The sequence below is a fragment of the Exophiala xenobiotica genome, assembly GCF_000835505.1.
Source record: "Exophiala xenobiotica strain CBS 118157 unplaced genomic scaffold supercont1.2, whole genome shotgun sequence".
In the NCBI taxonomy this organism is placed as follows: domain Eukaryota; kingdom Fungi; phylum Ascomycota; class Eurotiomycetes; order Chaetothyriales; family Herpotrichiellaceae; genus Exophiala; species Exophiala xenobiotica.
The window spans coordinates 4,159,904-4,184,767 of record NW_013562493.1 but is presented as its reverse complement, the minus strand read 5'-3'; the positions used below and the strand labels follow the sequence as shown (position 1 = coordinate 4,184,767).

The window sequence follows — 24,864 nt, the reverse complement described above, 5'->3', positions numbered from 1 at the left end:
GGTTGTTCGCGAACCACAGCAGTGGCCCCATCTAGTATAAGGTCTTCACTGCCATAGCTATGGACTTCTTTATCTATGACTGATCTTCATGCTCGCACTATCATGCTTCTTTTCAGGAGTGCTGGGAGTGTTACAGTCTCTCTAGGCTTTCCTGTCTTGGCACGGCACATGCAAGTGAGAGCAAGGCAGTCCTCCAGACTCCATTGAGGTTCTCGAAGGCGACATTCTACTTGCATGTCCTCGCAAGCCATGGCTGGTTTGGGTTATATGCCAGCCTCGAACCGCGCTCCAATGACGCCTGATTTCTTATCAAGTTCATGGAAAGACACATCTACCGCCCCAGTCGAGTACCTTGAGGTTGTATTGCCATAAGTATTCAGGCGTCCGGTCACGGCGCTATTGAACGAACAATCTGCCTTGGTCATGTTGCAACAGGAGATCACCAAGCGCGTTGCCACACAACCTGCTATACAAATAAAGGTAACGCCTTCAAGCTCGTCACTGTTTCATCAACTCGATCAATCTCCAACATGTCTCGTGCCACGTCTACCGTCATCAGCCCCGTGAAATCAACGCCATCCATCGTCGAACTTGCGCAACAAATACAGAAGGATACACGACTCATCTCTAACTATCTCGACGAGAATTCCCTACCAGAGCTTTCACTCTCCGCAGATGCATATCCGTTCTTTCCCGGCACCGGTCCTCCTCCTGTCGAGAAATACCAGCGTCCGCCGAAGCAGATCCTCGAAGCCCGAGTACAGGCACGCGACGCCTGCGAAAAGTTGATGCAACTCCTCAGCGGTGCCGCAGACAGCTTTGGCGGCTACATCACCTTGCACTTGAGCTCCGCCGCCATTCAGTATCTGTACCATTTTCGCATTGCTGAGTTCGTGCCTGTCGAGGGGAAATGCGCTTTCCAACAAGTCGCTACTAAGGCTGGTGTGGATGTATCCCAGTGCTCTAGAGTTCTTAGAGCGGCCATGACCTCGGGATACTTTCAAGAGCCTGAAATTGGTTACGTTGCGCACACGGCAGGGTCGAAGTTGTTCCTGAATCTAGATCTCAAGGATGCTGTGGGCTACGTGATCGAAGACACCTTTCCTGCCGCCAGCAAACTCGCAGAGGCAGTCGAGAAATATCCTGCAAGCCAGTAAACCAATGAGACAGCATGGAACCTGGCCCACGGCACCGATTTGTCAGTGTTTCAGTATTTCGAGAAACATCCATCCAGAATGGAGCGTTTTATGGGGGCTATGCGGATGTTGTCTGAGCGAGAAAGCTTCGATGTAAAGTATTTGGTCGAAGGGTACAGCTGGAAAGCTCTAGGGAAAGGACTAGTGGTGGACGTGGGAGGCAGCTTTGGGCATTGCAGTTACGCCATTGCCGCAACAGCTCCGGACTTGAGCTTCGTCGTGCAGGATCTCGATGAAGTGGTCCAAGCTGCAAAGACGGGGCAAGTAAAAGACCAGAAAGAAGAAAATATCAAATTCGAGGCGCACGACTTCTTCGAACCCCAACCAATCAAGAATGCAGACGTCTATCTTCTTCGATTCATCTGTCATGATCATTCCGACAAGTATGCCGCAAAGATTCTGGCAAACATTGTGTCTACCATGGGTCCAACAAGCAGAATCATCATCATGGATGGGGTAACGCCGCCTCCTGGGACTTTGAGCAGGGCTGAGGAGAGGAAGTTGAGGTGAATCTCAGCTCCAATCCGCCGTTGACTGAAATACTGACAAACACACCTCCAGGGTTATGGATATGAACATGATGATAAGTTTCAATAGTGGCGAGAGGGATCTTGATGGTTGGACGTCGCTTTTCAAGATGGCTGACTCGAGGCTGGGACTCCGGCACATAGTGACACCGCCGGGCTCTGCGTTGTCCATCATGGAGCTTGACCTTCGAGGGCCGGATAGCATCTTAAGTCCTGTCTGATAAGGCTTCTGATGTGCATCCACTTGCAGAAAGCCTGATACCGTCAGATAGTAATGGATAGCCATGACAAAGCCTGGCGACGGGTATTCAGTACCATAGACAGATTCTTGCAAATGGTCTTCGAACCGCAAGGCTGGATAAATTGCATGTTGGACGGCACAATTTTCCAGCAACCCCCGTTCTTGGCGCTCGGCGCCCATACACTTTTGACTCAATTCCACATCGCATTGTTCTTTGAGTGTCTATGTTTGTCTCGTCTGAATACCTTAGGATGATAGGAGGCTTGCTCACTGATGCCGTGATTGTCTGCTTCGAACTGGTTCAAATTTGACATCGCGGCAACGTTTACCCTGCACGTTGGTGCGAAAGACTTCCAGCAATTGACGGTACATAAGCAGACGCCATGTCCTTGGGCAAATACACGCATCCAGCAACATACCCCAGCCTATCCGACCAGGAAATTTGTGTAGTGCACAAAATCCACGACTTCACCGAGACTTACTTCCAGGATCCGCGCTTTGACGCGTCCCATGATTTCGACCATGTCAAAAGGGTTGTCACCAACGCGCTAACCATTCTCGAAAGCGAGGAAGACGGGAGAAAGCGAAGGGCTTTGCCGGCACTGAACCCGCTTAATGTCATTCTGGGTGCCTTGCTTCATGATGTCGAGGATAAGAAATACACGACTTCGGACAGCAAAGGGTCACCCTTAGCAAAAGCAATTCTCGATGCGGGTATGTCTGAAGAATATGCAGAGCAGTTGCAGTTGCTTGTTGCAAGTGTTTCATACTCCTCTGAGATCAAGAACCCGCAGCATGTGCGAGACCTGTTGGAGGTGATTCCAGAACTCGCCATTGTCCAAGACGCCGACCGACTCGACGCAATCGGAGCCATTGGGATTGGTCGATGTTTCACCTTCGGTGGTGCCAAAGGGGCTAGGAGTCTGGCAGACTCGATCCAGCATTTCGACGACAAGCTGCTAAAGCTTGAATCAATGATGAAGACCGATGCGGGCAAGGCGATGGCAGCGGAGAGATCTCGCAGGATCCATGAATTCGTGGGCTGGTGGCAGGATGAGATCGGACATTGATCCGTGACTGTCTGACCAGTGACATCGATATGTTCCGGGAGCATGATCCCATCCATGAACGATACCTTCCCACAACTTTGCCAGACGTAGTGGAGAAGTCATCTTTGGAACCTAGCCATCGATCCAACTTTTCGCCCCATTATCAGCCGGATGGACGGCTCAAGCTTCCTCGGCCTCACCAGGCTCGCCAAGATCATCGCCAGCCTGCTCGAGGGGATCGGACTTCTCTTGGGTGGCGGAGTGAGGCGTCACTCCGGCTGATCCTATCTTGGGCGGAGGCGCTACAGGAGTGCCCTTCCTTGAAGGAACATGGTCTTGCTCGGCGCTCTTTTTCTCTCCTTCAGCAAACATGTCCTCAAAGCCACCTCTAGGGGAAAGTGCAGCGTGATGTCTTCCTTTTCGCGCTTTGGACGAGGCTGACGCCGTCGGAGGTGCAGCGTTAGGGTTCATCATAGGTGGTGGTGGAATGTTCGGGTTGACCATGGGTGGTGGTGGCAGAGTTGGTGTAGGCGCAGGCTGGAAGTTGCTGGCAGCGTCCGCGGATTGCGCGTCCTGCATGCTCTTCCCTTCCGCGTCAAATAGATTCTCCCCTGGGGCCTGAACCTCTTCGCCTAGTCCGACTGGCAGGCGATGAAGCGCACCGAAACCAAGTACTGCTCCTAGTGCACCTTCACCGCCCCATCCTCTTCGTGGCACAAGCTCGACTTCTCTGACCACATCGAACTCCGAGTTGTAGACCCATAGAACCAAGCTCCTGTTGAGGTGATCTTCGACCAATTCGCCAAGTGCTGCTTCCCCTTTCAGTGTACCGCTAGGTGAGCCGAGGATGTAGTCGCTGTGAGGTAGTAGACCAGCTTGATGAGCTGGAGACAGAGGGGAAGGTATGTTCAGGACGTGCCAGATGTTCTGTGTAGAATTGAGAGGCGCGAGTTGCAGACTCAGACCTAGGGAGCCGGTCGGCGGTACAGGTACGGTAAGGGCATGAGTTCTTTGACCCTGTAGGAGTTAGTGACACCAGGCCGGAGGTCAAAATGGCATCACATACCTTCGCACTCCAAAGGTCTAATGAGCAGTATCCGCCTGCGCAGTTGCGGACTTCTGTCGCGAATAGGTTCGGGTCAGGAGAGTCCTTGCACAAATTAGCGTGACTATTCACTTCCATGAATATATCAGAACTTGCTATAAAATGGCCATTGATTCCAATGATGAAGTCGAACCAGGGTTCCAGTGGCAGTTCTGTGTTAGGATTCTTCAGAACCTGAAACCCATACGAGTTGTCCGAGGGGCCTTGCTCGGCTGGCCGTGAAGATGGTTCCCCGTCCAGGCGAGCAATAAAGCGGTTGAGAGCACCAAACATGTTTGAGCCTAACGGATACACTGAGATTTGTTGCTGAAGGTGTGTTCGGCCTAGTCGTCGCCAGAAATGGAACACGTGTTTTTGTTGCCGGTGACGCGCCGCAGAATATTTACTATTCCAAAAGAGCCTCCCCTATCTCTCCCTCTCGCACTGCTGGCTCTTGGGCAACATCAAAGCACTTTCTAACACCTTCTAAGATCGATCAGATCATCACTACAAAAGCCTCGGCGCTGCTTGTCTCGAGTGTCGGGCACTCAGCGTCGCAAATCAACGGGATATCGAAATGTACCTATTCGTTTCGTCTACCGCCATCGACTTTAATTTAGCAACCAGGCCTGGTCGGGCTTTTTGCATTGCCCCTGCGCAACCGTGCTAGGCCGTGAATTTTATATGAGCTCGGTGCGGAGAGCAGCTACCTTACATTCTAGGGATCTCGATGTCCTGGCCCTGCCACTGTTACGGCATGATGTATGGTCCCCTCAGGGGAGATATCGTGGGACTGTCCATAACGCATCTGAACAAGGTGATGTCCAACCTGCACTTGAGGCGCTTACTGGTTCATTTCCGCAGAGGTAGATATGGCTAACGCAACGCCATACCTGAGACATGGCCGGCGCATGTCTAAGCGCCAGGCCAGTCGCTGGCCACCTCTCACATGTGCCATTGCTATGGTCGTCCAATGCTAGGTCTAGGGCTTGCATATATTGGCCCGTCGCTGCAGCTGCGTATGACAATGACATTGTCAACTTTAAGGGGAAAGTTCCATTCCTGAGGATCAATTGACCCGACAATGCCTACAAAACTACCTGTCTGGCCTTTAAATTGCATTTCGATAACGAACAAAAGGGCCTCCAAGGGACGTGATGGAAGATTCAATACCAGCGCGGACAGAGAACTACGCAAACATGCCAACAGCACGATAGACTCCGTCACAATAGTCGAATCTGAGGAGCCGCAACCTGTCGAGCAAGCGAGGCAGAAAAAATGCACCTCGATATGGCTGTCAGCAACAACTCTTGGCTTGACCGCATGCCTCTTTGCGGTCTTTGGTTGCGTCCTGGCGTTCTTGTGGCTTTACAATTCGAGGAATGATGGCTTTGCACTGATCACGTATAATCACTATTCGTGGACATACGGACCTACAGCCATACTCATCGTCGTTGTTGCACTTTGGCGACAGATCGATTACCACTGTAAGGCGGCTATACCATGGATGAATTTGCAGAAACAGGGTGTTCCAGGTGCAAGCAGCATCTTTTTGGACTACATTTCGCCACTTCAGATTGTGAGCTTATGGAAATCCGCTCGCAATAACGACTTTTTGACAGTTGTCACGATCATCGGCTTCATCCTACTGAAATTGGTTACACTCGCATCTACAGGCCTTCTGGCAGAGCAGCCTACTACGTTAACAAGTAGTACCATTTCCTTGCAGGGTATCACCAGGCTGGACGGCTCCCTATACAACGAGACGCAATATATCGCGACATCCGATTCTTCCCTTGTATACACTGCTTTCGGGATTATGAGCAAAAGCTTGCCGCTACCAGAGGGCACCACAAGCAGCCTAGTCTATGAGACCTTCGACTTGCCGCCGGATTTTGGAGAGAAATCAAACCGAATCACAGCAGAAGTTGGTGCGCTGATGCCGGACTTCAAATGCCAGCCCGCAGAGGTCTCGATAAACCCAGTGCCTTACGGTTCTGATGGCTCCCAAACTGGTGACACGATGGCTATCATCTCTCCAGGTTGCCAATTGATGGGGGGCGCACCACCTGTTTTTGTGCTCGATGCAAACTCCGTAGTCTGTCCGCAGCGACAGTTCAGAGGGAATATGGTTAGGGTGAATTGCTCGAGTGATGCTCTCGAACAACTCCCGAACTGGCAGCTTCTAACACTAGCCGAAGTCATCTACAATCAGACGTTCAATTCTTCAAACGGCACCGATAGCCCAAGTCAAAATGACGATGTTGACATTCTTTCCTGGTCAGTCGGAATTAAACAAACAACGAGCTTGCTGTGTCAACCGTCCTACAAATTAGGCAAACTCAACACGACTTATATGTCATCTCCACAGGGCCCTATAATTACCGCCGGCAAGCTCATGGGGTCGAATAAGACATTGACGGGTTTCCACGATGAAGAGCTCGCATCAACATTCACCGCAGCATTGATAGATGCAGCGGTTATGTTCGGTGACCCGTCGGAAGATCAGATGACGGAGGATTTCCCGAACACTATGTTCAAGTTGATGGCATCTGTGAAGGGCGGGAGATACGACAGCCTCTTAGACCAGGACTCGATGGCACAAACGGCTCAAAGTGCCTTTCAACACATTGCTGTGCAGGTCGTAAGCAGAAATCTGTTGCAATGGGAGAATAGCACTCTTCAAGCCGACCTGACGTCTACAGAAGACCGTCTACAAATTGATACTGTGGCTTTGTGGATCATGATCTCTGGCTTTGCGACATTGTTGGGTTTATGCCTTCTCATCCTATACATGAGACCGAAAAGGCCGCTGCCTCCACGATCCGAGACAATGGGAGCCGTTGCACAGATTATGACCAGGAGTGATCAGCTGCAGAGCTTGGTCCGCAATACTGCCTGTCTGCCGGAAAAGGAGGCTGTTTCGGCCCTTCATGAATATTCTTTCTCTTCCCAGCATGGTATCGACTCCCATGGCAGTCTTGCATTTACAATATACCCTTTTCACAACATTGATGACGCATCTGCGACCTCTCATGATACCCCGCGCATAAAGCAGGATGATGCACAGCTATGGTGGAAACCACTCATGGTCCGGCGCCCGATTCTGGTCACCACCTTGATCCTACCTTTAGCTGCTATTGTCGCGCTTGAATTACTACAACGACGGTCGGACAGTGAGGCTGGGATTCTGGCACTTTCGACATCTGGGCGTACTCAGTCTACTTTAGCCATACGACTGATCCCAGCTCTGCTGATGCTCATTATTGCGGCGTCATTCAATTCATTTGACTTCAACATATCAGTCCTGGCGCCTTTCAATTCTATGAGATTCCGGGCAGTCTCTGCAGAGCAAAGCATTAAAAGTTCGCTCATCGACAAGCTGCCTCCTATTGCGCTCTGGAATGCAGCAAAACACCGACAATATGCAGCTTTGTGTTCTTCAACAGCAGCAATTATTGGCAGCTTATTGACGATCGTGGTCTCTGGTCTCTACACTGTAGAGTCCGTGCCGAGTACCAGACAGACTGCCCTCCAGGCCGTGGACGCTTTCAACACTAGCTGGGCTGATAGCGTGACGAATGATAGCTCTGCAGCAGTGCTGACGAGCCTCACTGAGAGTCTGAACTTGGCATATCCTGCCTTTACATATGACCAGCTTGCATTTCCTGCTATACCTTCCCCGAGAAACATTGATATGACAGCTGCACCACAATTGCTAATCAAATACCCCGCTCTTCGAGCATCGATGATGTGCTCTAGCCTGGACTTGGACTCATTCAATGTTTCGGCCAGCTATGTCCCGCAGCTAGAGTCCTCGAGTGCGACTGTGGATGCGAAGATACCGCTCCCCAAGACCTGCCCATTTGGCGGACCAGGAGGAAACCTCTCCTTCGTTGACCTCAACTATCGAGTCGGGTTCCAACAAAACACGAGTTACATTGGAAAGCTGCTTGACATCCATGTCGGCCCATATGATGCTATTCAGGGTTCGGCTTTGGGAGAGGCTTCACCAACGGCGCAGAAAGACAATCCACCAGGCTGTCCTTCTCTGGCTATGATATATGGCTTTGTTGATGTTCACAACACTACCAGAACTTCCATTACGACGCTGGCCTGCTACCAGCAGATGCAGAGCGTTCAAACGACAGTCCTTTTCGGCCTACCGGAAATGACGATCCTGACTTCGAAGCCACCTATACCCGATGAAAGCACCGTTGAGCTTTTGCCCAGTAGCGAGGCCGGTGACACTACGTTCCCATACAGGATCCAACAACACATGGACCAATCACTTTCTCTCTTCAACCAAAGCAGATACCCATCTGCGAACCTTGCTGACACGCCAGTAGACAGTTTCTTCCAAGGGGTTCTCTTCGGACAGACGCCTCTTCCGGAAACTGCACTCGTAGGACAAGATCAAGCAGATACCATGATGAAAGGTATCAACGCCTTTTACCGTAGGTACATGGCTCAAGCGATCTCGAACAATATGCGAGTGCCGAACGCTTCAGCTGCTTCGATCCCTAGCCCTACAATGCATCAGGGTACGATTCTGAATGCTTCTCAGACATCGAGACTGGTGCAGCACCGTGATGCGAAGCTCGCGCTACAGATTCTTCTTGGATTGATGACTTTGTTCGGAGCTCTCGCTTGGCAATTGAGCCGGCTAGTCGACCTTGTTCCTTATAACCCATGCACAATTTTTGGGAGGGCGGCCTTGCTTGCTGGAAGTCAACTGTGTCAGTCTGGTAGCGACTGGGAAGCAGACGATCATCAGCTCCCGAGAAGTCAGCAGCGAAGGTACAAATTGGATTGGTGGGATGACGACGTCGAACATGTCGAAGATAACATGGATCAGAGGTTTGTATCCAGAGGTGATGACAGGGAAGGTCTTCGCATGAGAAAGAGATATGGCATTGACATGATTGACTCGGCAGAGTAGATGACACGCAACGACGGACCTTATGCCCTCACAGTTCGATGCTCTTTCATAGAGAAAGTGAAGGTAGAACCAAACAACAGAAGTTGCAGAAGAAAGGCAAGATTGTATTTTGTTTCTCTCGTGTTGGAAGACAGAAGTTACGCCAATGAGCCAGATGATATCATATCCTCGTCAAATCCGTCAAATTTGGTCGTGCCCATTTTACAACAAATGCGTGTTTCAACACGAGCTGGTCTATTGTTTTCTTGAGTCCTGGTCACTGCACCCTAAATGGTTCCGTATATCCTTAAAGAATTGTGCAAGAATTCTGGGCTGCCATAAGCATGCCACGTGTGGTTCCAAGATGAAGAATCGTTATCGTCAACCTGAGCCCACTCAAGCGTAAGCCGTGCCGATTGGGCTGGAGATCGAGTTTCCGTTTACCAGGATGCCGTCGCTGCACATGAAGTATGCGTATCCCTCAACCGCGCTGGTCGAGTCAAGGAAGGATGTAGCTTCGCTGAGGAAGCTGGCAACATCATCGTCAGAGCCAGAAGCTCCAAATTCGGTCAACCAGACCTTGTTGACACCGTTCTGGGCAGCAGCGTTGATGACGTCTTGCACGTGCTGCTTGAAGTAATCGATCTGGCTGGCATCAGAGTACCAGTGGAAGGCCACGAAGTCGACCTTGCAGTTGCCTCCACAGGCGCTGAAGAATTCATTGAGCCAGTCGATGCCCATCAATGGACTTGTGCCGGCACCGTTGGTGATGGCCGGAGATCCAATCTCGGCTTGGCCAGCAAATGGATTCATGTACTTGATGTGGTTGGTAGCGGCGGTCTGGGGGTCGATGTTGGATTGTGTGCTGAGGTCAGGCTCGTTGAAGCTCAACAGGTGCTTGGTGCCGCTAGAAATAGCCGAGGAAGCAGCGCTAGACCATTCATCGACGGCATCGAGACCCCAGAGCATGGCGACGTACTCTGCACCATCGACGATACTGCCATCCGGAGCGTTGCCCCAGTTGTAGGCCCAGGAGATACCCTTGCCGGCGAAAGCATTGGTCAAGGATGCCGTATTGTATGACAAGCCCTTCTTGCCACTGATTGAACCGCCAGTGCTGGGGCTGGAGCTAGCGGTAGAGGAGGAAGATGCCATGGTAGCACTGGCAGCGCTCGAGGCCGAAGCAGAGCCGGAGATGGTTGCGAAGGTGGTGGGGATGACGGACAATATGGATGATACACCGGCAGCTGAGGACGATGCCCCAGAGTCGGAGAAGGAATATCCACCTCCATTTGATGGTCTGCCATAGAATGCGGCAGCGGTTGCTGTTCCCGACACAAGGCTGATGGAGGTTGAGGATCCAGAAAGATCTTCCAATCCACTGGACTCGGCTGAAGTGGTGGATGAGCTTGATGGGATAGCGGCAGCCTTACCAGATTCGTCAGTAACGGCACTGACATCTGGAGTTGAAGTAACGGTAACAAATTGGACAGTAGTAGTGGTGATGGTAGAAGTCAAGCTGCTGGTGCAGGAAGAGGAGCTGGTGCTTCCAGATACAGGTGCTACTGCAGTATTGGATACAGCTGCATTGGCAACAGGGACGCTCGAGAAAGAACTGCCGGCAGCATCTACGGATGACTCCAGGGGGATCGGACTCACGGTGACAGTCTTGACAGCTGTGGTTGGGGACTCAACTGCAGAGCCTCCGAAGTCCGTGCCGTTGGTCTGAGACGTTCCATTCATGGAGTATGTGCCGCCTGTAGGAGCAGCGACTCCGCCGGTACCGGTGCCATGGCCATGCCAGTGATGGTGTCGTTTGGGATGAGCCGAGACGGCAGTGGCTAGGAGCACGAGGGACAGGATGCTGGAAACCATGTTGATCGTGGGGAATTTTTGCTGATGCAGATAAGGGTTTCGCCTGAGGTACTTGAGATAGACGAGATAGACAAGGATTTGGATAATGTGATATTCCCGCCGGGGGTTGTTTTTGTGCAGGATTCAGCGAATGAACGTCCTGGTTGGTGAAAGAGTGACCACGAGCGTAGCTCTAGTGAGTAAGAAGGAGAATAGACGAAGGGCTAGCCTTGTCTGGTTAAAAGAAGGTCTGAGGTGCAGTGTGTCGCACAAACGTGTCAAGAGCTTGCAAGCTTGAAGGATTGATTGAGGGAAAAGAAAGAAGGAGAGACAATTGAAACGACAAGAACAACAGATATAACCTCAGCAGCAAGGGAAGTGGGTTGGAAGGGTGAAGGAGAGACGATTGCGAACAGGACAGGAGGTGGATTGGCACGTTTCATGGTGACCGGTCGTGCGACGGCAATCCTTGCTCATGGCATGGATAAGATACCCTTGAGCTGGAGTAATTGCGTCGTCTTTTCAGGCAAATACAAGCCCATCAAATGAAGTAGCACCAGTAATCGCGGTATTGGGTCCGTGAGATACAGGACGGACCCCGTAGATGGATCGCCAGCCGAGAGACAGCGATAACAGGCCCCGTTGGGGTGGTGCAGAGGCTCGCAGGCGAGGGTTGGCGTGCAGCCTTGGGTTGAGAAAGGAGACAAGTGCCTTGCGCCATATCCAGACCCCTTCAGCCTCCTGTCAGCGGCTTGGATGATGGCGGCCAGTCAGCATCGAGGCCTTGCAGTGAAACAAACCGACCATGGGGCAACCATGCAGGGGAAGAGTCTCCAGACCTCGAAACAGGTGTAGCTCGTGCCGCTACTGTCAGGAACCCGAACCTTGTCAGATCTGCACCAGTGAGAGAAAAAGGCCAGCCTGGAGCTGCAGCGTCCTTACCGTGACCTCGGAAATCATGGTAGTGGCTGCACCCGCACATGGTTCTTTCGCTTGTGAAGCAATCAGCGGATCGAGAGATAAGAAAAGCTTGTATGCATCACATCGTCTCATGGAAGTATGTATAAGAGACCGCACACGCCGCAGTATGGACTGTGTATATACTGTAGAATGATATGGGTGAACACTTTCAGTCGTGTCAGAAGAGCATTGATGGGTGACAGACACCACGTACGTGGCTTTCGCTTTGACGATCCAGCTGGGTTCCCAGTGCCAATGCTTGGAGGCTTGGGCGTGGGAGGGTCACGGAGGAGGAATCCTTGGGACCTTGGGTGCCTTGCCTAGGAATCAAGCCACGTCAGTTGGCGTGGTCGATGGAGAAAAAATGAACAGGTGCGAACGGAGGCCTTAACGCAAGACACGTCAGCTGGCTTCGAGTCTCGGAGGGTCCCAGCACATCAATGAAAACAACGAACACTGCGTATGGTTTGCCAGGATACACGTTTGTCGATTTACTTTGCAGCCATCTACCAAGCCGTCGTCTCGAAAATTCTACTATTCAACCATGTCTACAGTCCACGGTATATCCGATACGATAGTTCCATTGAAAATTTGATCTCATCCACCACTCTCCCTTGGCAATTTGCCTCCAAGCACCCATGTTCAAGCAGTCCGCCACGTCGATGTAGTCTACGCTGTATATTTCCTCCCACCTCATCGGGGTATATGAGTCGAGGGACAACCTGAACTACCAGGGAGGTCCATGTCTGTCAAACTGGTGGGCTAAACAAAAACTTCTCATAACTTTAAGCCGAACTTTCCACGATGGCCATCACTCGTGCTTGAAGAATGCCTGACCACCCTGACCAGAGAGAGCCTTCTGTGCTTCAGGGAGGCAGCAGTCCGAGTCTACAAGGGATCCCATGTAATCGACTACGACGTACTCCATACAGCGCACAATGCCACCAAATTTTTCGAGAGTTGATGGATAACCCCAAAATTTTGCATAGGGCAACAACTACTTCTCTTTCTTCCGGCCATCCAGCACTGCCATCACATCGCCCACATTGTCTTTGTCACCTTTGCGTTTCTTCGGTCCCCTTTTCCTCCCACTCTTCTTCCCAGCCCCCTCTTCGTCGTCCCATACAGCCCCTTCATCATCGTCTTCATCTCCGAACCGACTTTCACCGAAGCCCAGATCCAGATCGGCTGCATCTGCACGATCGCGTTCTTTCAGCCGCGCCAGCAATTGCTGACGCTTTGCAGCACGGTCTGGGTCCGAATCAGCCGTCTCGTCGTCAGGCTGCTCCTCGCTTCTTCTAAGACCAGCGGCCCGCTTGAGAGCGGCAAGGAGTGTAGGGTCTTTCATGATTGGGTTGGCTCTGTCTTCGGCCTCGTCAGGTTGATTGCTTGACCCGAAATAATTTCGTGGCTTGTCGATGGTTGTTGCCTTTGCTTCGGTTGCGCTTGTGTCGCCAGCTTTGTCGCCCTCCTCAGAATCGCTACCCAGTCCTGCGAGGGGGTCATAATCTGCGACGCCTTGAAAGATGTCGTCATCCTCGTCTTCAGCCGCTTGTTGCTCTAGAGCCGCCTTCTGTTTGGCAAGGAATTGTGCAGGCACTTCCATTCCAAGAGGTTGGGTCTCTTTAGGCGCACCCTCGTCCTCCTTGTCGAGCCATCGAGTCTTCCTTTTGGTTGTGCCGTCCTTATTGTTGGTTATAACAAGGACCTCCCTTCTCCTCCCGTTCACAACCTCGACGAATTTCTTCTTGTCCGTTTTTTTCTCCGAGCCTACCTTCTTGAATCGATCACTTAGAACGGGCTGTGGTGGTAACTCTGCCACTTTCCCAGCTCGACTCTGCTTCAAGCGTTGCAATATTTCATTTCTCGTCAATGGCTGCTCTTCATCTGGCCCACCTTCGGCTGTTTCGGGCTGTTCTTTTCTCGCAGCAGAATCCCTAGCTTGAACCTCTTTATCCAGCACTTGATCCAATTCTTCGTCGACGTCAAGTTTGGCAGCCTCAATAGATGGTTCTTCGTCCTTCGTAGGATTGCTGTTCACATCTTCCCCTTTCCGTATGCGGTCCAGTAGTTTCCAATCAAGCCCTTTCACCAAATGTGTACTGTTCAGACGTCCACCAACTCCAATTTCGCTCTTCAACCTCTCGAACATGGCCTCGTCTATCTGTTGTAGTTTGTGCATCTCTTCCAGCGCTTTGAGCCGCTTCTCTTTGTCATCTTTCGTCACGTCGCCGTCACCGCCCGATCGTCGAGCCAATGTGCGGTCTTCATATCCCGACGCAAGTTTGGTGCCTTTCGGAGCCGCGCTCGACTTGAATTTCTTCGTCGGTGGCTGTCCGTCTCGCTCGCGACCGCGTTCTGAAACCTGTTTTGCGAATTCCTTGGAAGAATTATAGCCAGGCACTGAGCGAGGCGTCATGGGTATCGAGGCGTGAGATCTTGAACCGAGTGCAGGCTTCTTGAACCCCGCGGAGGACGATGTGGTGGGCGATTCGTTGGCCGGCCGCCCATTTTGAAGTAGGGCCCGAAATTGAGAATTGTCCATAGTAATCAGTATTATAGGGTCGTATGGCCAGGCGGACTTGGGTCGTCAAAGCTTTGAGCGGGAGGTTTCCGACTGACCTAGATTGTGTTGATGTAGGCTGCAGTGGCTGCAATCAGTAGGGCGACTTTTTGGGGAAGTTGACAATTTTATTTCCAAATCCACCTAGCATTGTACTTCGCTTCACTACTTCAACCAAAAACATGTCTTGAGCGATTCTGTCTAATGGTCACCAGCATGAGTCTACATCATAATGGCAAAGAAAAGGAAGCATGTAGATCGCGATGAAGACACCAGTCAGGTTCCAGCCAGAATAGTACCTCCGAGTGAGCCATTACCGGAAGGTGTCCACCACTATGAAACAATCGAAGAAGTACCGTGGGATGTGCAGAAGTACGCCATTTTGTTCTCTTTCACAGGCCAAGCCACTGTCCGATGGACTCAGATCTGACAACGTGCAGGTACTGGCATCAAGGCTACTCCATCTTTTCGAAATATGATGATGGTATATGGATGACCGACGATGCCTGGTATGGTGTCACGCATGAGTCTGTTGCGAAGTATGTGCCCTGGTCCTGGCCAGACATCATATCTAATTCTTGTCAGCACAATATCTCAGCATGTGTCGGAAGCAGCACCACCAAACAGGTCCATCATCATTGATGCATTTTGTGGAGTGGGTGGAAACACCATTGCCTTTGCGCTCTCTGGCAAGTGGAAGAGAGTCTATGGTATTGAGAAGGATGCCGCAACATTGGCTTGTGCCAAACACAATGCAGAAATCTATGGCGTATCCGACAAGATCACTTGGTTTCATGGTGACTGCTTCGAGATTCTAGGAGCTATGGATGGCAGAACGGAGAAGACTGTCGACGCGCTTAAAGCAATTGCCGGCCAATTCGGCATCATTTTTGCCAGCCCGCCCTGGGGAGGTACGGTGCTCGAGCTCACGATAGAGCTTACCTGGCTGACCCTGATCCAGGACCTTCGTACAGCAACACTGAAGTCTTTGACCTGGAGTCGATGGAGCCTTACACGTTCAGTCATCTCTACAAGGCCTTCGGAAAGGTGACTTCAAATATGGTACTCTACTTACCTAGAACGAGCGACTTGAGACAAATTGCCCAGGTGGTTGACGGGGACAAGAAGATTCAAGTTATTCATTACTGTACCAATGGCAGCAGCCGAGCATTGTGCACCTACCTTGGAGACTGGGCTCTCCTGAAGCTAAGTCCCGCGTCGTCGAACGGGTATTGAGGGATATCTGGATGATATCTGTCAAGTAGCAGTATACAAACTTGAGACCTTCTACCGACAACCGTGGCAGGGATGTCATCCTACTATGTGGAAGTGGAAATGACAAGGCTGCGGATGATTGGCAAGGCTGCACCTGAAGTGGCGGTGATGGGCGTGTCGCTTAACTTGCCGCGCCTACTGGCCTAGTGGCGCCTAGACAAGAGTCATGCGCCTCAGACTTTCCAACGGCTCTCGTCCCCAGACAAGTGAATATTATCCGTCAGTTGCGCCTCAACCATTTAATTATCTTCTGTTGTAACATAAACTTGACTGCTTAGCTTCGTGCAGTCTCGCGTTTACGTGTCGACAGATGCAGTGAATCATCCTTGACGGCCTGACTGCCATGAGTCCATCTAGTCAACGTGCCAACGCTTCCCTTCGGTCCTTGCGAACCATCCTCGGTCGAATCTCACCTTCACCCGCGTAGTCTCATCAGTCATCATGGCGACCGACGTCTACCAACAAGCCGACGACCTCGACGGTCTTTTCGGCGACGACGAAGGCATGGCCGAGTCTGCCGCAGCCACACCTTTCGATGAAAGTTTCAGCATGCCTGCCGAAGCCAACGATGAGCTGATGGCACTTATGAATGAGGCCGGCGGAGGCGAGGGGCTGAATTGGGATGAACTGAATTCGAGAGCGTTGGAGCAAGGCGAAAAGGCCGACAATGCCGTCGACTATGAGGATATTGGTGATGATGAGTCCTTGCCGGACGAAGAGCAGACTCAGGATGTCTCGATGGAGATGACTACAGACATGCTGCCTGGTATTGAGGACAGCGCCATGGATGGGCTTGACGACGATGACTTGTTCGGGCCGTCAAGTCCTGTCCTGACCTCTCATGAACCTCAGCCCGCTAGCGAACCCTTGAAATCGATCGACAAACCGGCGCAAGATCCTGATCAAGAGTTGGACCTTGCATCTGAGCACGAAGACGATGCTACAGAAGACATTTCTATGCTCCAGCAAGAAGTCGACGAGATTGAAGATGCCCAGTATCGTCTGCAGCTGGCTTTGTTTGCTCAATCTGGAAGAGACATCCCAACTACTGAACAGGAAAATGTTGAGGAATGGTTGAAGCTGGAATTTCCACGGTTCAAACGTGATGAAGCACCCCACTTCAACAAGCTGTTCCCACCACGACCTCAGAAATGGCAGGCAAAGACGCCTTTGAAGCCCCCCAAACAGGTTCGACCTTCCAAGGTCAACCTGGAGATAGAGCAAGATCAGAAGACGGCCTTCAACTCGGCAGTGGCGGTCCCTGAGCCGGAGTTCGCATCCGACCTTGTACCAATCCAGGAGCCTACAACTGCACGGCAAATCGAAGATTCCTCGGAAGAGTCCGATCTCGACGAGCCACTTCCTAATGGCCTGACTATGTGCGACCTGGAGTTCATGTGTACCGACTTTGATACACTTTCTCACCTTGCAGCTTCAGACGACGAGATGCAGGAGGTCAGGCCTCGTGTTGTCGGTAGCGATGACGAAATGTTCGGGTTTGATGGGTTTGAGGACTTCGACCAGCCACGCAAGAGGCGACGCGTCGGTCTCGCCCCTCGTGATATCGTCAAAATCCATCAAATTGACATGGGGTTGTTTGATGACCCCGAGCGCCAGACAGCCAAGCTTGCCGCAAAAGTCGTCCTTGACCTGAACGATTCCGATCTCCTGGTAGAGGAAGTTGATACTGAAGCCGTCAAGGCCAAAGTGCGGCCAGGGGAGAAGACTGCAACGGTCAAGACGCTCAAAGATCGCATCTCGCAGCGCTTTAAGACATCGAATGACGCAGAGTATGAGCTTCTCAAACAAAACCATCAACACAAGGTCCGAGGACAGCTTACCAATCTCAACATTGAACACTCAGTTCCTGCCATCAAGCTTCAATACCCCTACTATCAAGTTCGACTTCCGCTGCAAGAGCTTCGAAACTTCCATCGAAAGAGAATGCATTTCAAATACCCTATCACATTCTCGCCAACCGCGAAAATCAAACGGAAACATCAGAAGGGACGTCCTACGAAAGAAATCTACGCCGGAACGAAAGACATCTCTTTGGCCGACAATTCGTCTACACTGCTTCTTGAATACTCCGAAGAACATCCGCTAATGTTGTCCGAGACCGGAATGGGTAACAAGGTTGTCAATTACTATCGCAGGCGGACCAGAGACGATACATCAAGGCCCAAACATGACATTGGTGAGACTTCCGTTTTACTGCCCGAGGATAAATCGCCCTTTTACATTTTCGGGCAGATCGACCCTGGTGAGACAATAACAGCACTTTACAATCACATGTATAGAGCCCCAATCTTCCAGCAAAATGCCAGCTCGCAGGACTTCTTGGTTATCAGGGAAACAACCGGCATGGGAGGACAAAATCACTATATCCGCAACCTCGACAACGTCTACGTCGTGGGCCAGGAACTTCCATCCACAACTGTCCCAGGCACTCATTCTCGTATGGTGACCACTGCCGCGAAAAATCGGCTCAAGGCCATATCGTTCCGTATTGCACGTCGCAAGAAGAACAATAGAATCAAAGTCGAAGAAGTGACACGCCATTTCCCGGATACCACAGACATGCAAAACCGGCAGAAGATGAAAGAGTTCATGATTTTCAACAAGGAAGTAAAGGAATGGGAAATGAGAGCTGGTGAATCAGTGCCTGATGAAGATGTCATTCAAACCCTCATTCGACCCGAAGATATATGCTTGCTCGAATCCATGCAGGTGGGCGCACAGTACCTACAGGACTCAGGGTATGCGGACAATGACGACGAGGACGACACTAAGGAAGGCAACGACAACGATAGTATAGAGCAGCAGCTAGCGCCCTGGCGAACGACCAAGAACTTCATCCAGGCGACTCAGGGCAAGGCAATGCTGAAATTGTACGGCGAAGGTGACCCCTCTGGCCGAGGCGAGGCGTTTTCATTCATCAAAACAAGTATGAAAGGTGGATTCAGACCCATTGGAGGATCCGCTCAAGATGCGATTACTCTGAAAAAAGAGCTGGGCGGCCACAGCTACAACGTTGCCCGTCAGCAGAGATCCTACGAAGAATCAATTCGAAATATCTGGGACAAGCAAAAGGCGAGTCTGGGATCAAAGATTGAACCTTCGGATCTGGACATGGATGGTGACGTGGATGCGCAAGAAGACAAGTATGCGGATCGTTCCAGCATCCGAGCTACACCAATGTCAGGGACGCAGACGCCTGCCCCTCGACGCCGAGACGATGAAACAGCAACCTCGTTTAGCAGACGCAGCGTCAACAGTCAAACCCAGAGAGTTTTGCGTATCGTCCGCACTGTGGTCACAAAAGATGGCGAGAGCATGGACCAAGAATACTATGAAACTGATCCTGCGGTGATCAAGCAGTACATGAAGATTAAGGAAACGGAGGAAGTGCAGTCCATAAGGTTTGAGACGCCTTTGCTGGCACCTGGACATTGCTCACAGTTGATTAGCCTGACTGACATCAAACCAACCGGGGACGCCGAGAAAGATGCTCGGCAGCGCAAACGGCAAGATATTGTTCCTTCTCATGGCAGAATTTATAAAATCGCTAACAGGTGCGTCAGACTCGAAGAGGAACTTGCGAAGCTCGAAAAGAACGCTGCTCGAAGAAAACAACGAACCAAGAACAAGGCCGCCCTGGCCGGAGCCACTTCCCCTGGTGGTACCGCGATGTCTCCCGATGGCGACGGAGGTGGAGGTGGTGGTAAGAACACACAGCCGACCCAACGAAAATGTGCCAATTGTGGTCAAGTCGGTCATATCAAGACCAACAAAAAGTCCGTTAAGTGCCGAAATTGCAATCTCCCCTTTGATCGCAAGATTGGGTCCATGTTAATGGATGCACCGAGTTTCGATGACTTATATGGGAGATGCCCCCAATCTCTCTGGCCAGCATCGACAACCCGTTGACCCAACTGTCCCTATCCATGTTTGGCTCGAAAACTCTTTGGCTCCAAATCCCTTGGGGTGCAAACCCAGCTTCTTCTCTGAGAGATTCCTCAATATCTCGATGTGAGAGTCGAAAATGGTTCCCCTGTTACAACTCGTCTTCGAGATCATAACTCAAATCACGTTCCCTTGCCTTTTTTAACCATCGCTTCCTTCGAACATTCACTGACGATATCTTTCAAAGATTATGCCCGTTGCTCAACGGCACGATCAAGCAGGAAGACGGCTACAACAACGCAGCCTTTATGGGTGCACCGCCCACGATGTCTTGATACTGACTGCATTGTAATACTCAAACCACGATTGGAGATGTACATTCTTGCGCCCAGCGAGAAAGTGGCTGGAATGGTATTGAGTCCGGGTGTTTGTGTTGACGCTCCGCGCCACCGGAGAGCACGAGCTGTGTATCCGGGGTCGAGACTGAGTTGACGTGCCTGCACATCTTAAAGCTTGAGCGGGGTGCCGAACAAGTTTCATGGATCCTGCAGAGCAGCCCTGGAAGACCAAAGATAGGCAATTGCGAAAGCACTCATTCACTGTCGAGATGTTTTGCTATTCTTGTTAACTACCTGTTTTTATCGTCTTGACTAAGGCACATGGTGACGGCTGACCAGAGTGCAGGACAGGTATGCGGTTGTCTTCGGTGAAACGTCTGGAGTATTGGTCGAACGTGATGCAAATCTTATCCTTCGGGTTCAATGCCTGTTTACCAGCCTATGTGCCCAATGTATCTGCTTTGCCCACGGCTCCTGGGAATTTCGTCCGTTTACCTCAAATTTGATATATCCCGAGCCCAATAATCGACTACTGCCAAAAGGTCTCGGCAATGGCAAACGCCCGCAATTTGTTGATCATTATGACCCTTTCCCATTCCTCTTTCACTCCACGTGAACTGTGAGATCAATGGCATGAAAGGTGGAATGGAACATCGCCTTGACAGGGCCCGGCTTTCTTCACGATGCTGGGGAGTCAAGGAAAAGTGCAATGCTTCACTGTATGAGCACCTGGGTCACTGCCTCCCGGGGCCCTATTGTGCTGCTTAGTCTCCGGGATCGGGCCTTCACTCAGCAAGCAGCGAGGCTCATTGAAGTTGGCGATGGAAGTTGGCGACTTCCCTTGACATCTCGAGAAATATATGTATATATGTATATATCTCTCTCTCCATCACAACGAACTGTCTATGCGATCTGGACTTCATGATCGTCAACTTCCCCCTTTCCTCACGCAAAAGAAGTCCGAATTGAAAGCGAGCAATTTCAAGTTGTCCTCTGTTCGTCGGCAGCGTCCTTCTCAGACAGTCCAAAGTTAGACAGCAGCACACCTTGGAAGTATCCGACATAGGTCATGGCATCCACACAGATGGACACGACTCCTGCCGCGGAAACCTCTCACCAAGATCAGTCCAAGTCCCAAGCTACCGAACTCACTGTCAACGACATGGCGCCGAGCACTGCGAGCGGTATGAGCGATTTGAGACCATCCTCTGTAGCTATGGCCGAAGGACAAGATCCAAGAGTCGTCCAGGATGAAACGGCCTTGCGCGCCCCATTGCCGACGTACCAACAGTCAATGGCATCCTCTCGAACCACGATTAGCAGCGATGTTGGCGACACTCAGCCACAGCCACAACCACAGCCTCTGGCGAACCGAGCTGGCATGTCCTTTGAGCCAGCGAGTCGGATGCAGCAGTTGGATCCTACTACTACGACTACCGATCTGCATCTCCGCGGCGGGTGTGATGGGGCGGAAGAGTGCATTCCATGCGTGTGTTGTATTTGTTTCTGTCTGGCGGATATCCTGTCCATGACATGACTCAAGATCGGATCAGATCAGATCAGATCGGGCGAGTCGGGAGGGTGGTCGATCAGTCGGTGCTTGAACTTCGAGGACTGAAGACCGACAAGCTTGGTTCAGTGACGTGAAAGACCTTTAAAGGGGAGACCGGAATGATCATGCCTCTTTTTGACGTATTTCGACAGGGGAGTTTGTCCCTTTTGGCACTTCTTCCTTGGGTTACACTTGCCGGGCTTAGCTATCGGGAGTAAGGTATGTTGAGTTGAGTGTCACCGGCAAAGAGGAGTCACATTGGCAGGCAGACAAAGTGGTGACAATGGCGAGCTATGTTGTGCCTCTGGGGCGTGTGCTTGGCCGTGCTCTTGGTTAGTGTTCAGCGACGAGGCCACAAATGCGCCATGGCGCGAGAATCCGGACTGGCGAACACTGGGAGATGTCCTAGTATGCGTACTCCGACAAGGTAGATTCAAACTCAATGATCAAGGACAATGGTGTTATTACTCAACCAAGATGATCATAGCAGGGAGACTTTGGTTGCCAGAGCATTGGTACCGTACCTGCAATGTGACTGCTATGTAGCTTGTATCGAACCTGAACATTCTCTCCGTACCATGCTTAGGCGAACACTCGAGTGCTCTTGGAACATATGCCTTGCGTCCGTCGATGGGCGAGGCTGCTCATAATGTGCTGAAGGAGGCCATGTTCTCCATTTGAGCTGGTCTCACTGGTGTCGCAACAATATTCTGACTGCCAAATCTGCTGAGTAGATGTGGTTGTCCATACTGCTGGACAGAAAGGTTGTGAAAGGTCTAAACGTACGGAGTACGAGATGCCGTTGTAAGGCATAGTGGGCATATCCGGTTCGGGCTGGTCGTTGTCACGTGTGGTCGGCATCCGTTGCCCCGACTTGAGCATCCATTTGTCTCCATTCGTCTCCATCGATGCTCCTGGGTACGGAGGCCGTGGGCGACTAGTAGGTAAGTTAGATGTTCAATTTTCAGTCCATGAGGACGTCTATACTAGGTATCTTCCTACCAAGTCGACTATGCTACCTCCATACTCGTCTGAATGCTAGATCGTGAGACATCGTCCTCAAATGGTAGGGAGATCTACTACCGCATAGAGGATATATAAATCATCCGGCAAAATTTCCTCGATGCGCTGGGCGCTATGAGATGAATCAGCGACGTGGCCACAATGGATGTGCGCGTTTCTCGTCTTCAGCTCCTCCTCTTCGCGGCCGTGGCATGACATATCCAACTCTTTCTGGTAGTCTGCTTTTTCAACATTGTCAGCCTCTCCTCCGAACCCTTTCAAGACGACAAGATATTCCTCATTCATATTGCGAGACCCCCGTGGGTCATGTGTTTATCAAGCCGTGATCAACTTCAGATAATCGGCCACGATCAGCGTGATCATCCTGTTCCCTCGTCAGCAAAAACCCATCACCAAGGCGAAGCTGAGTACTCACGCATGCGGCGCAATTCTGACATAGTAGGTAGGGAATCCACGATAAAATCTCAACCAACCTTCATCACGAACAACCTTCTTGGCGCAGTCAAAGAACCCACTGTATGGCAACTTCCCATCCGGACCTTTTTGCTGCTTCTGCAGACGCGTCTTGATGAAGTCGAAGGGGAGACTGAAGAACGAGGCGAAAAATCCGGCAATGGCAGATGCGCTCAACGTTCGGGTGCCTTCCGACAGATTCGGCGCATGCTGTCTGAGCTGTGCCTTGGACTCGGCGAAGAAGGTGAGTTGACCGAAGTTCAGGGCCATGGCACGAATCACTGTGGGATAGGCACCGGCCCACCAGGCGCCGATACCTTCATTTTTGGCGATTCTCATCAGAGCGTCAAAGACGGACCGGTAGTTGGCCCTCTGTTCTTTGGGCTTCAAGCCGTCCGACTGCATGCGAATGAGTGCTAAGTCTGCAGGATTGCCGACCATAGCTGCCAGACCACCCGCAGTCAGACCCGCGGCGCCTCGCTCTAGGAAGCCAATCTTTGTGCCTTTCTTCTCTGCTCTTGCCTGCATCATGTTCTGGAATGTATCGAAGAAGCCCAATCTGGCAGTGGTATAGACTGCCTGTCTCAACAGACCGGCCGAGAGACCCGTGTACAGGTCTAGCACCTTGCCTTGTGCAATGATGTCTTTTGCTATGCCAAATGCTGTGGGTTTGGGTCCTGTTCTTACGCCTTCTCCTGCCAATTGCAGTCGCACCTTGACCATGTCTATGGGCTGAATGCAGGCTGTTGCAAACATGCCGGAGAGGCCTCCGTTGATGAAAGGTAGGGCCGCTCGCATGATCGGGGTGTGGAGGAAGTCATTTTTGGCTTGGGCTGGGTTATGGACGGCTTCTGAAGCAGCTTCTTCGACCTTTGAGGCCGCGGATCGAGCCCCTTCCTTGATGCGGTTGGCTGTACCGGACATGGTGGAGGTGAGAGGAGGAAGGCTGCTTGTATCTAAGCCGCGCCCAGAGTCAGTGTCTTGATACATGGATTGCGGTGGTGAGGGTGGTGGTGAGGGGAACAGTGCTTGTGGCCGAGTTCAGCTCACCTGAAGAGCGTGAGAGATCACGCGGCAAGTAGCAGAAGTACTATACACTCAGTACTTTCACCAGTGGTCAGAGTCCGACTCGAGGATTATCGGACGGGCGGTGACCGGGAATACGGTCCTGCTGCGATTCGGCGTCCTCAGTCGGGAGATGGGGTGCCTTTTCGGCGACTTTTCTGTGAGACGAATACGACTGCTTCAAGCAGGCGCAAGTTGTCGGTCACCGAAAAGCGCAGAAGAGTCAGGTATATGAGAGGAGAGACTATTCAGCAACAATCAGACGGTTACGAACAAACGGCAGAGCTCGGTCGGAAAGAAGGTTGTCCGCACGAGGAAGCAACTCCGCAATAGAGAGGAGAAGGAGGAGGAGGGCTTGGAGGAGGAGGTGTGATGTGATGGGCCTGACCGCGACTTGATTTGGATGGACAAGTCCCTGTTTATGAGTTTGACGATGACCATTGGGCATGATGACCCTAGCGATTCATGGGCCCGAGGATTGGATGAGGCAGTTATCTAGTGCAGACATGATTGTCGTGGGACAGGCTGGACAGACTGGACAGGGCTTGGTAAGAATGGTGAGATGCGGGGAAGGAAGGGAACCCATACCTGGCAAGGAACTGACGAATAGACAAGAGCACGGTTGGTGTTGTGGGCACCTTGGGGTGCTCTAACATGCCTTGGTGCGCCTATGCCAAACCGTCCCTAGGCTTCCACAGTCAGTGCTTTTGCTGCATCGCGGGTGACCGCAGTCGTTTGTTGGAATGCCACGAATGCTCTCGAGGCTGTCGCTGTCTGCCATCCCCGCTCGATTGAACTCCGATTTGAAGCCTTGCGGTACAATGATGGCACGAGTATGAACACGGCCCCAACATGAC

General features: G+C 51.5%; 11 protein-coding genes across 13 annotated transcripts; 7 read left to right on the top strand and 4 right to left on the bottom strand.

Moving 5' to 3' along the window:
- Nucleotides 1-530: 530 nt before the first annotated feature.
- Nucleotides 531-1,157, top strand: PV05_03760 (uncharacterized protein; the record flags this gene model as incomplete). The annotated part of the gene is made up of 1 exon (XM_013464435.1): nt 531-1,157. One exon carries the CDS (start codon nt 531-533, stop codon nt 1,155-1,157), a length of 627 nt encoding a protein of 208 aa, XP_013319889.1.
- Nucleotides 1,158-1,235: 78 nt separating this feature from the next.
- Nucleotides 1,236-1,944, top strand: PV05_03759 (uncharacterized protein; the record flags this gene model as incomplete). The annotated part of the gene is made up of 2 exons (XM_013464434.1): nt 1,236-1,702; nt 1,758-1,944. The coding sequence occupies 2 exons, from the start codon at nt 1,236-1,238 to the stop codon at nt 1,942-1,944; spliced, it is 654 nt and encodes a 217-aa protein (XP_013319888.1).
- Nucleotides 1,518-4,411, bottom strand: PV05_03757 (uncharacterized protein). The gene is made up of 3 exons (XM_013464432.1): nt 4,215-4,411; nt 4,080-4,163; nt 1,518-4,030 (listed from the first exon to the last, which is right to left on the bottom strand). The coding sequence occupies exons 1-3, from the start codon at nt 4,389-4,391 to the stop codon at nt 3,194-3,196; spliced, it is 1,098 nt and encodes a 365-aa protein (XP_013319886.1). The 5' UTR covers nt 4,392-4,411; the 3' UTR covers nt 1,518-3,193.
- On the top strand, nt 2,348-3,034 carry PV05_03758 (uncharacterized protein; the record flags this gene model as incomplete). Its single annotated transcript, XM_013464433.1, has 1 exon — nt 2,348-3,034. One exon carries the CDS (start codon nt 2,348-2,350, stop codon nt 3,032-3,034), a length of 687 nt encoding a protein of 228 aa, XP_013319887.1.
- A 137-nt stretch (nt 4,412-4,548) lies between the features above and the next one.
- Nucleotides 4,549-9,235, top strand: PV05_03756 (uncharacterized protein). The gene has a single exon (XM_013464431.1). The coding sequence runs from the start codon at nt 5,182-5,184 to the stop codon at nt 9,037-9,039; it is 3,858 nt and encodes a 1,285-aa protein (XP_013319885.1). The 5' UTR covers nt 4,549-5,181; the 3' UTR covers nt 9,040-9,235.
- On the bottom strand, nt 8,240-11,274 carry PV05_03755. 2 transcript variants are annotated; one of them, XM_013464429.1, is made up of 2 exons: nt 10,678-11,274; nt 8,240-10,446 (listed from the first exon to the last, which is right to left on the bottom strand). In XM_013464429.1, the coding sequence occupies exons 1-2, from the start codon at nt 10,891-10,893 to the stop codon at nt 9,415-9,417; spliced, it is 1,248 nt and encodes a 415-aa protein (XP_013319883.1). In that variant the 5' UTR covers nt 10,894-11,274; the 3' UTR covers nt 8,240-9,414. The 2 variants fall into 2 exon arrangements, with proteins under 2 accessions (XP_013319883.1, XP_013319884.1); XM_013464430.1 differs by having other exon boundaries at nt 8,240-11,274.
- A 1,460-nt stretch (nt 11,275-12,734) lies between these two features.
- Nucleotides 12,735-14,473, bottom strand: PV05_03754 (uncharacterized protein). Its single transcript, XM_013464428.1, has one exon. The coding sequence runs from the start codon at nt 14,375-14,377 to the stop codon at nt 12,830-12,832; it is 1,548 nt and encodes a 515-aa protein (XP_013319882.1). The 5' UTR covers nt 14,378-14,473; the 3' UTR covers nt 12,735-12,829.
- A 90-nt stretch (nt 14,474-14,563) lies between these two features.
- PV05_03753 (uncharacterized protein) lies at nt 14,564-15,803 on the top strand. The gene is made up of 4 exons (XM_013464427.1): nt 14,564-14,767; nt 14,836-14,934; nt 14,981-15,306; nt 15,357-15,803. Exons 1-4 carry the CDS (start codon nt 14,628-14,630, stop codon nt 15,629-15,631), a joined length of 840 nt encoding a protein of 279 aa, XP_013319881.1. The 5' UTR covers nt 14,564-14,627; the 3' UTR covers nt 15,632-15,803.
- Nucleotides 15,804-15,882: 79 nt separating this feature from the next.
- On the top strand, nt 15,883-20,799 carry PV05_03752. 2 transcript variants are annotated; one of them, XM_013464425.1, is made up of 4 exons: nt 15,883-19,092; nt 19,141-19,197; nt 19,255-19,467; nt 19,824-20,799. In XM_013464425.1, exons 1-4 carry the CDS (start codon nt 16,112-16,114, stop codon nt 19,909-19,911), a joined length of 3,339 nt encoding a protein of 1,112 aa, XP_013319879.1. In that variant the 5' UTR covers nt 15,883-16,111; the 3' UTR covers nt 19,912-20,799. The 2 variants fall into 2 exon arrangements, with proteins under 2 accessions (XP_013319879.1, XP_013319880.1); XM_013464426.1 differs by having other exon boundaries at nt 19,255-20,799.
- A 184-nt stretch (nt 20,800-20,983) lies between these two features.
- Nucleotides 20,984-21,451, top strand: PV05_03751 (uncharacterized protein; the record flags this gene model as incomplete). The annotated part of the gene is made up of 1 exon (XM_013464424.1): nt 20,984-21,451. One exon carries the CDS (start codon nt 20,984-20,986, stop codon nt 21,449-21,451), a length of 468 nt encoding a protein of 155 aa, XP_013319878.1.
- Nucleotides 21,452-22,411: 960 nt separating this feature from the next.
- Nucleotides 22,412-24,735, bottom strand: PV05_03750 (uncharacterized protein). The gene is made up of 4 exons (XM_013464423.1): nt 24,596-24,735; nt 23,993-24,541; nt 22,905-23,898; nt 22,412-22,853 (listed from the first exon to the last, which is right to left on the bottom strand). The coding sequence occupies exons 3-4, from the start codon at nt 23,864-23,866 to the stop codon at nt 22,805-22,807; spliced, it is 1,011 nt and encodes a 336-aa protein (XP_013319877.1). The 5' UTR covers nt 23,867-23,898; nt 23,993-24,541; nt 24,596-24,735; the 3' UTR covers nt 22,412-22,804.
- Nucleotides 24,736-24,864: the final 129 nt, after the last annotated feature.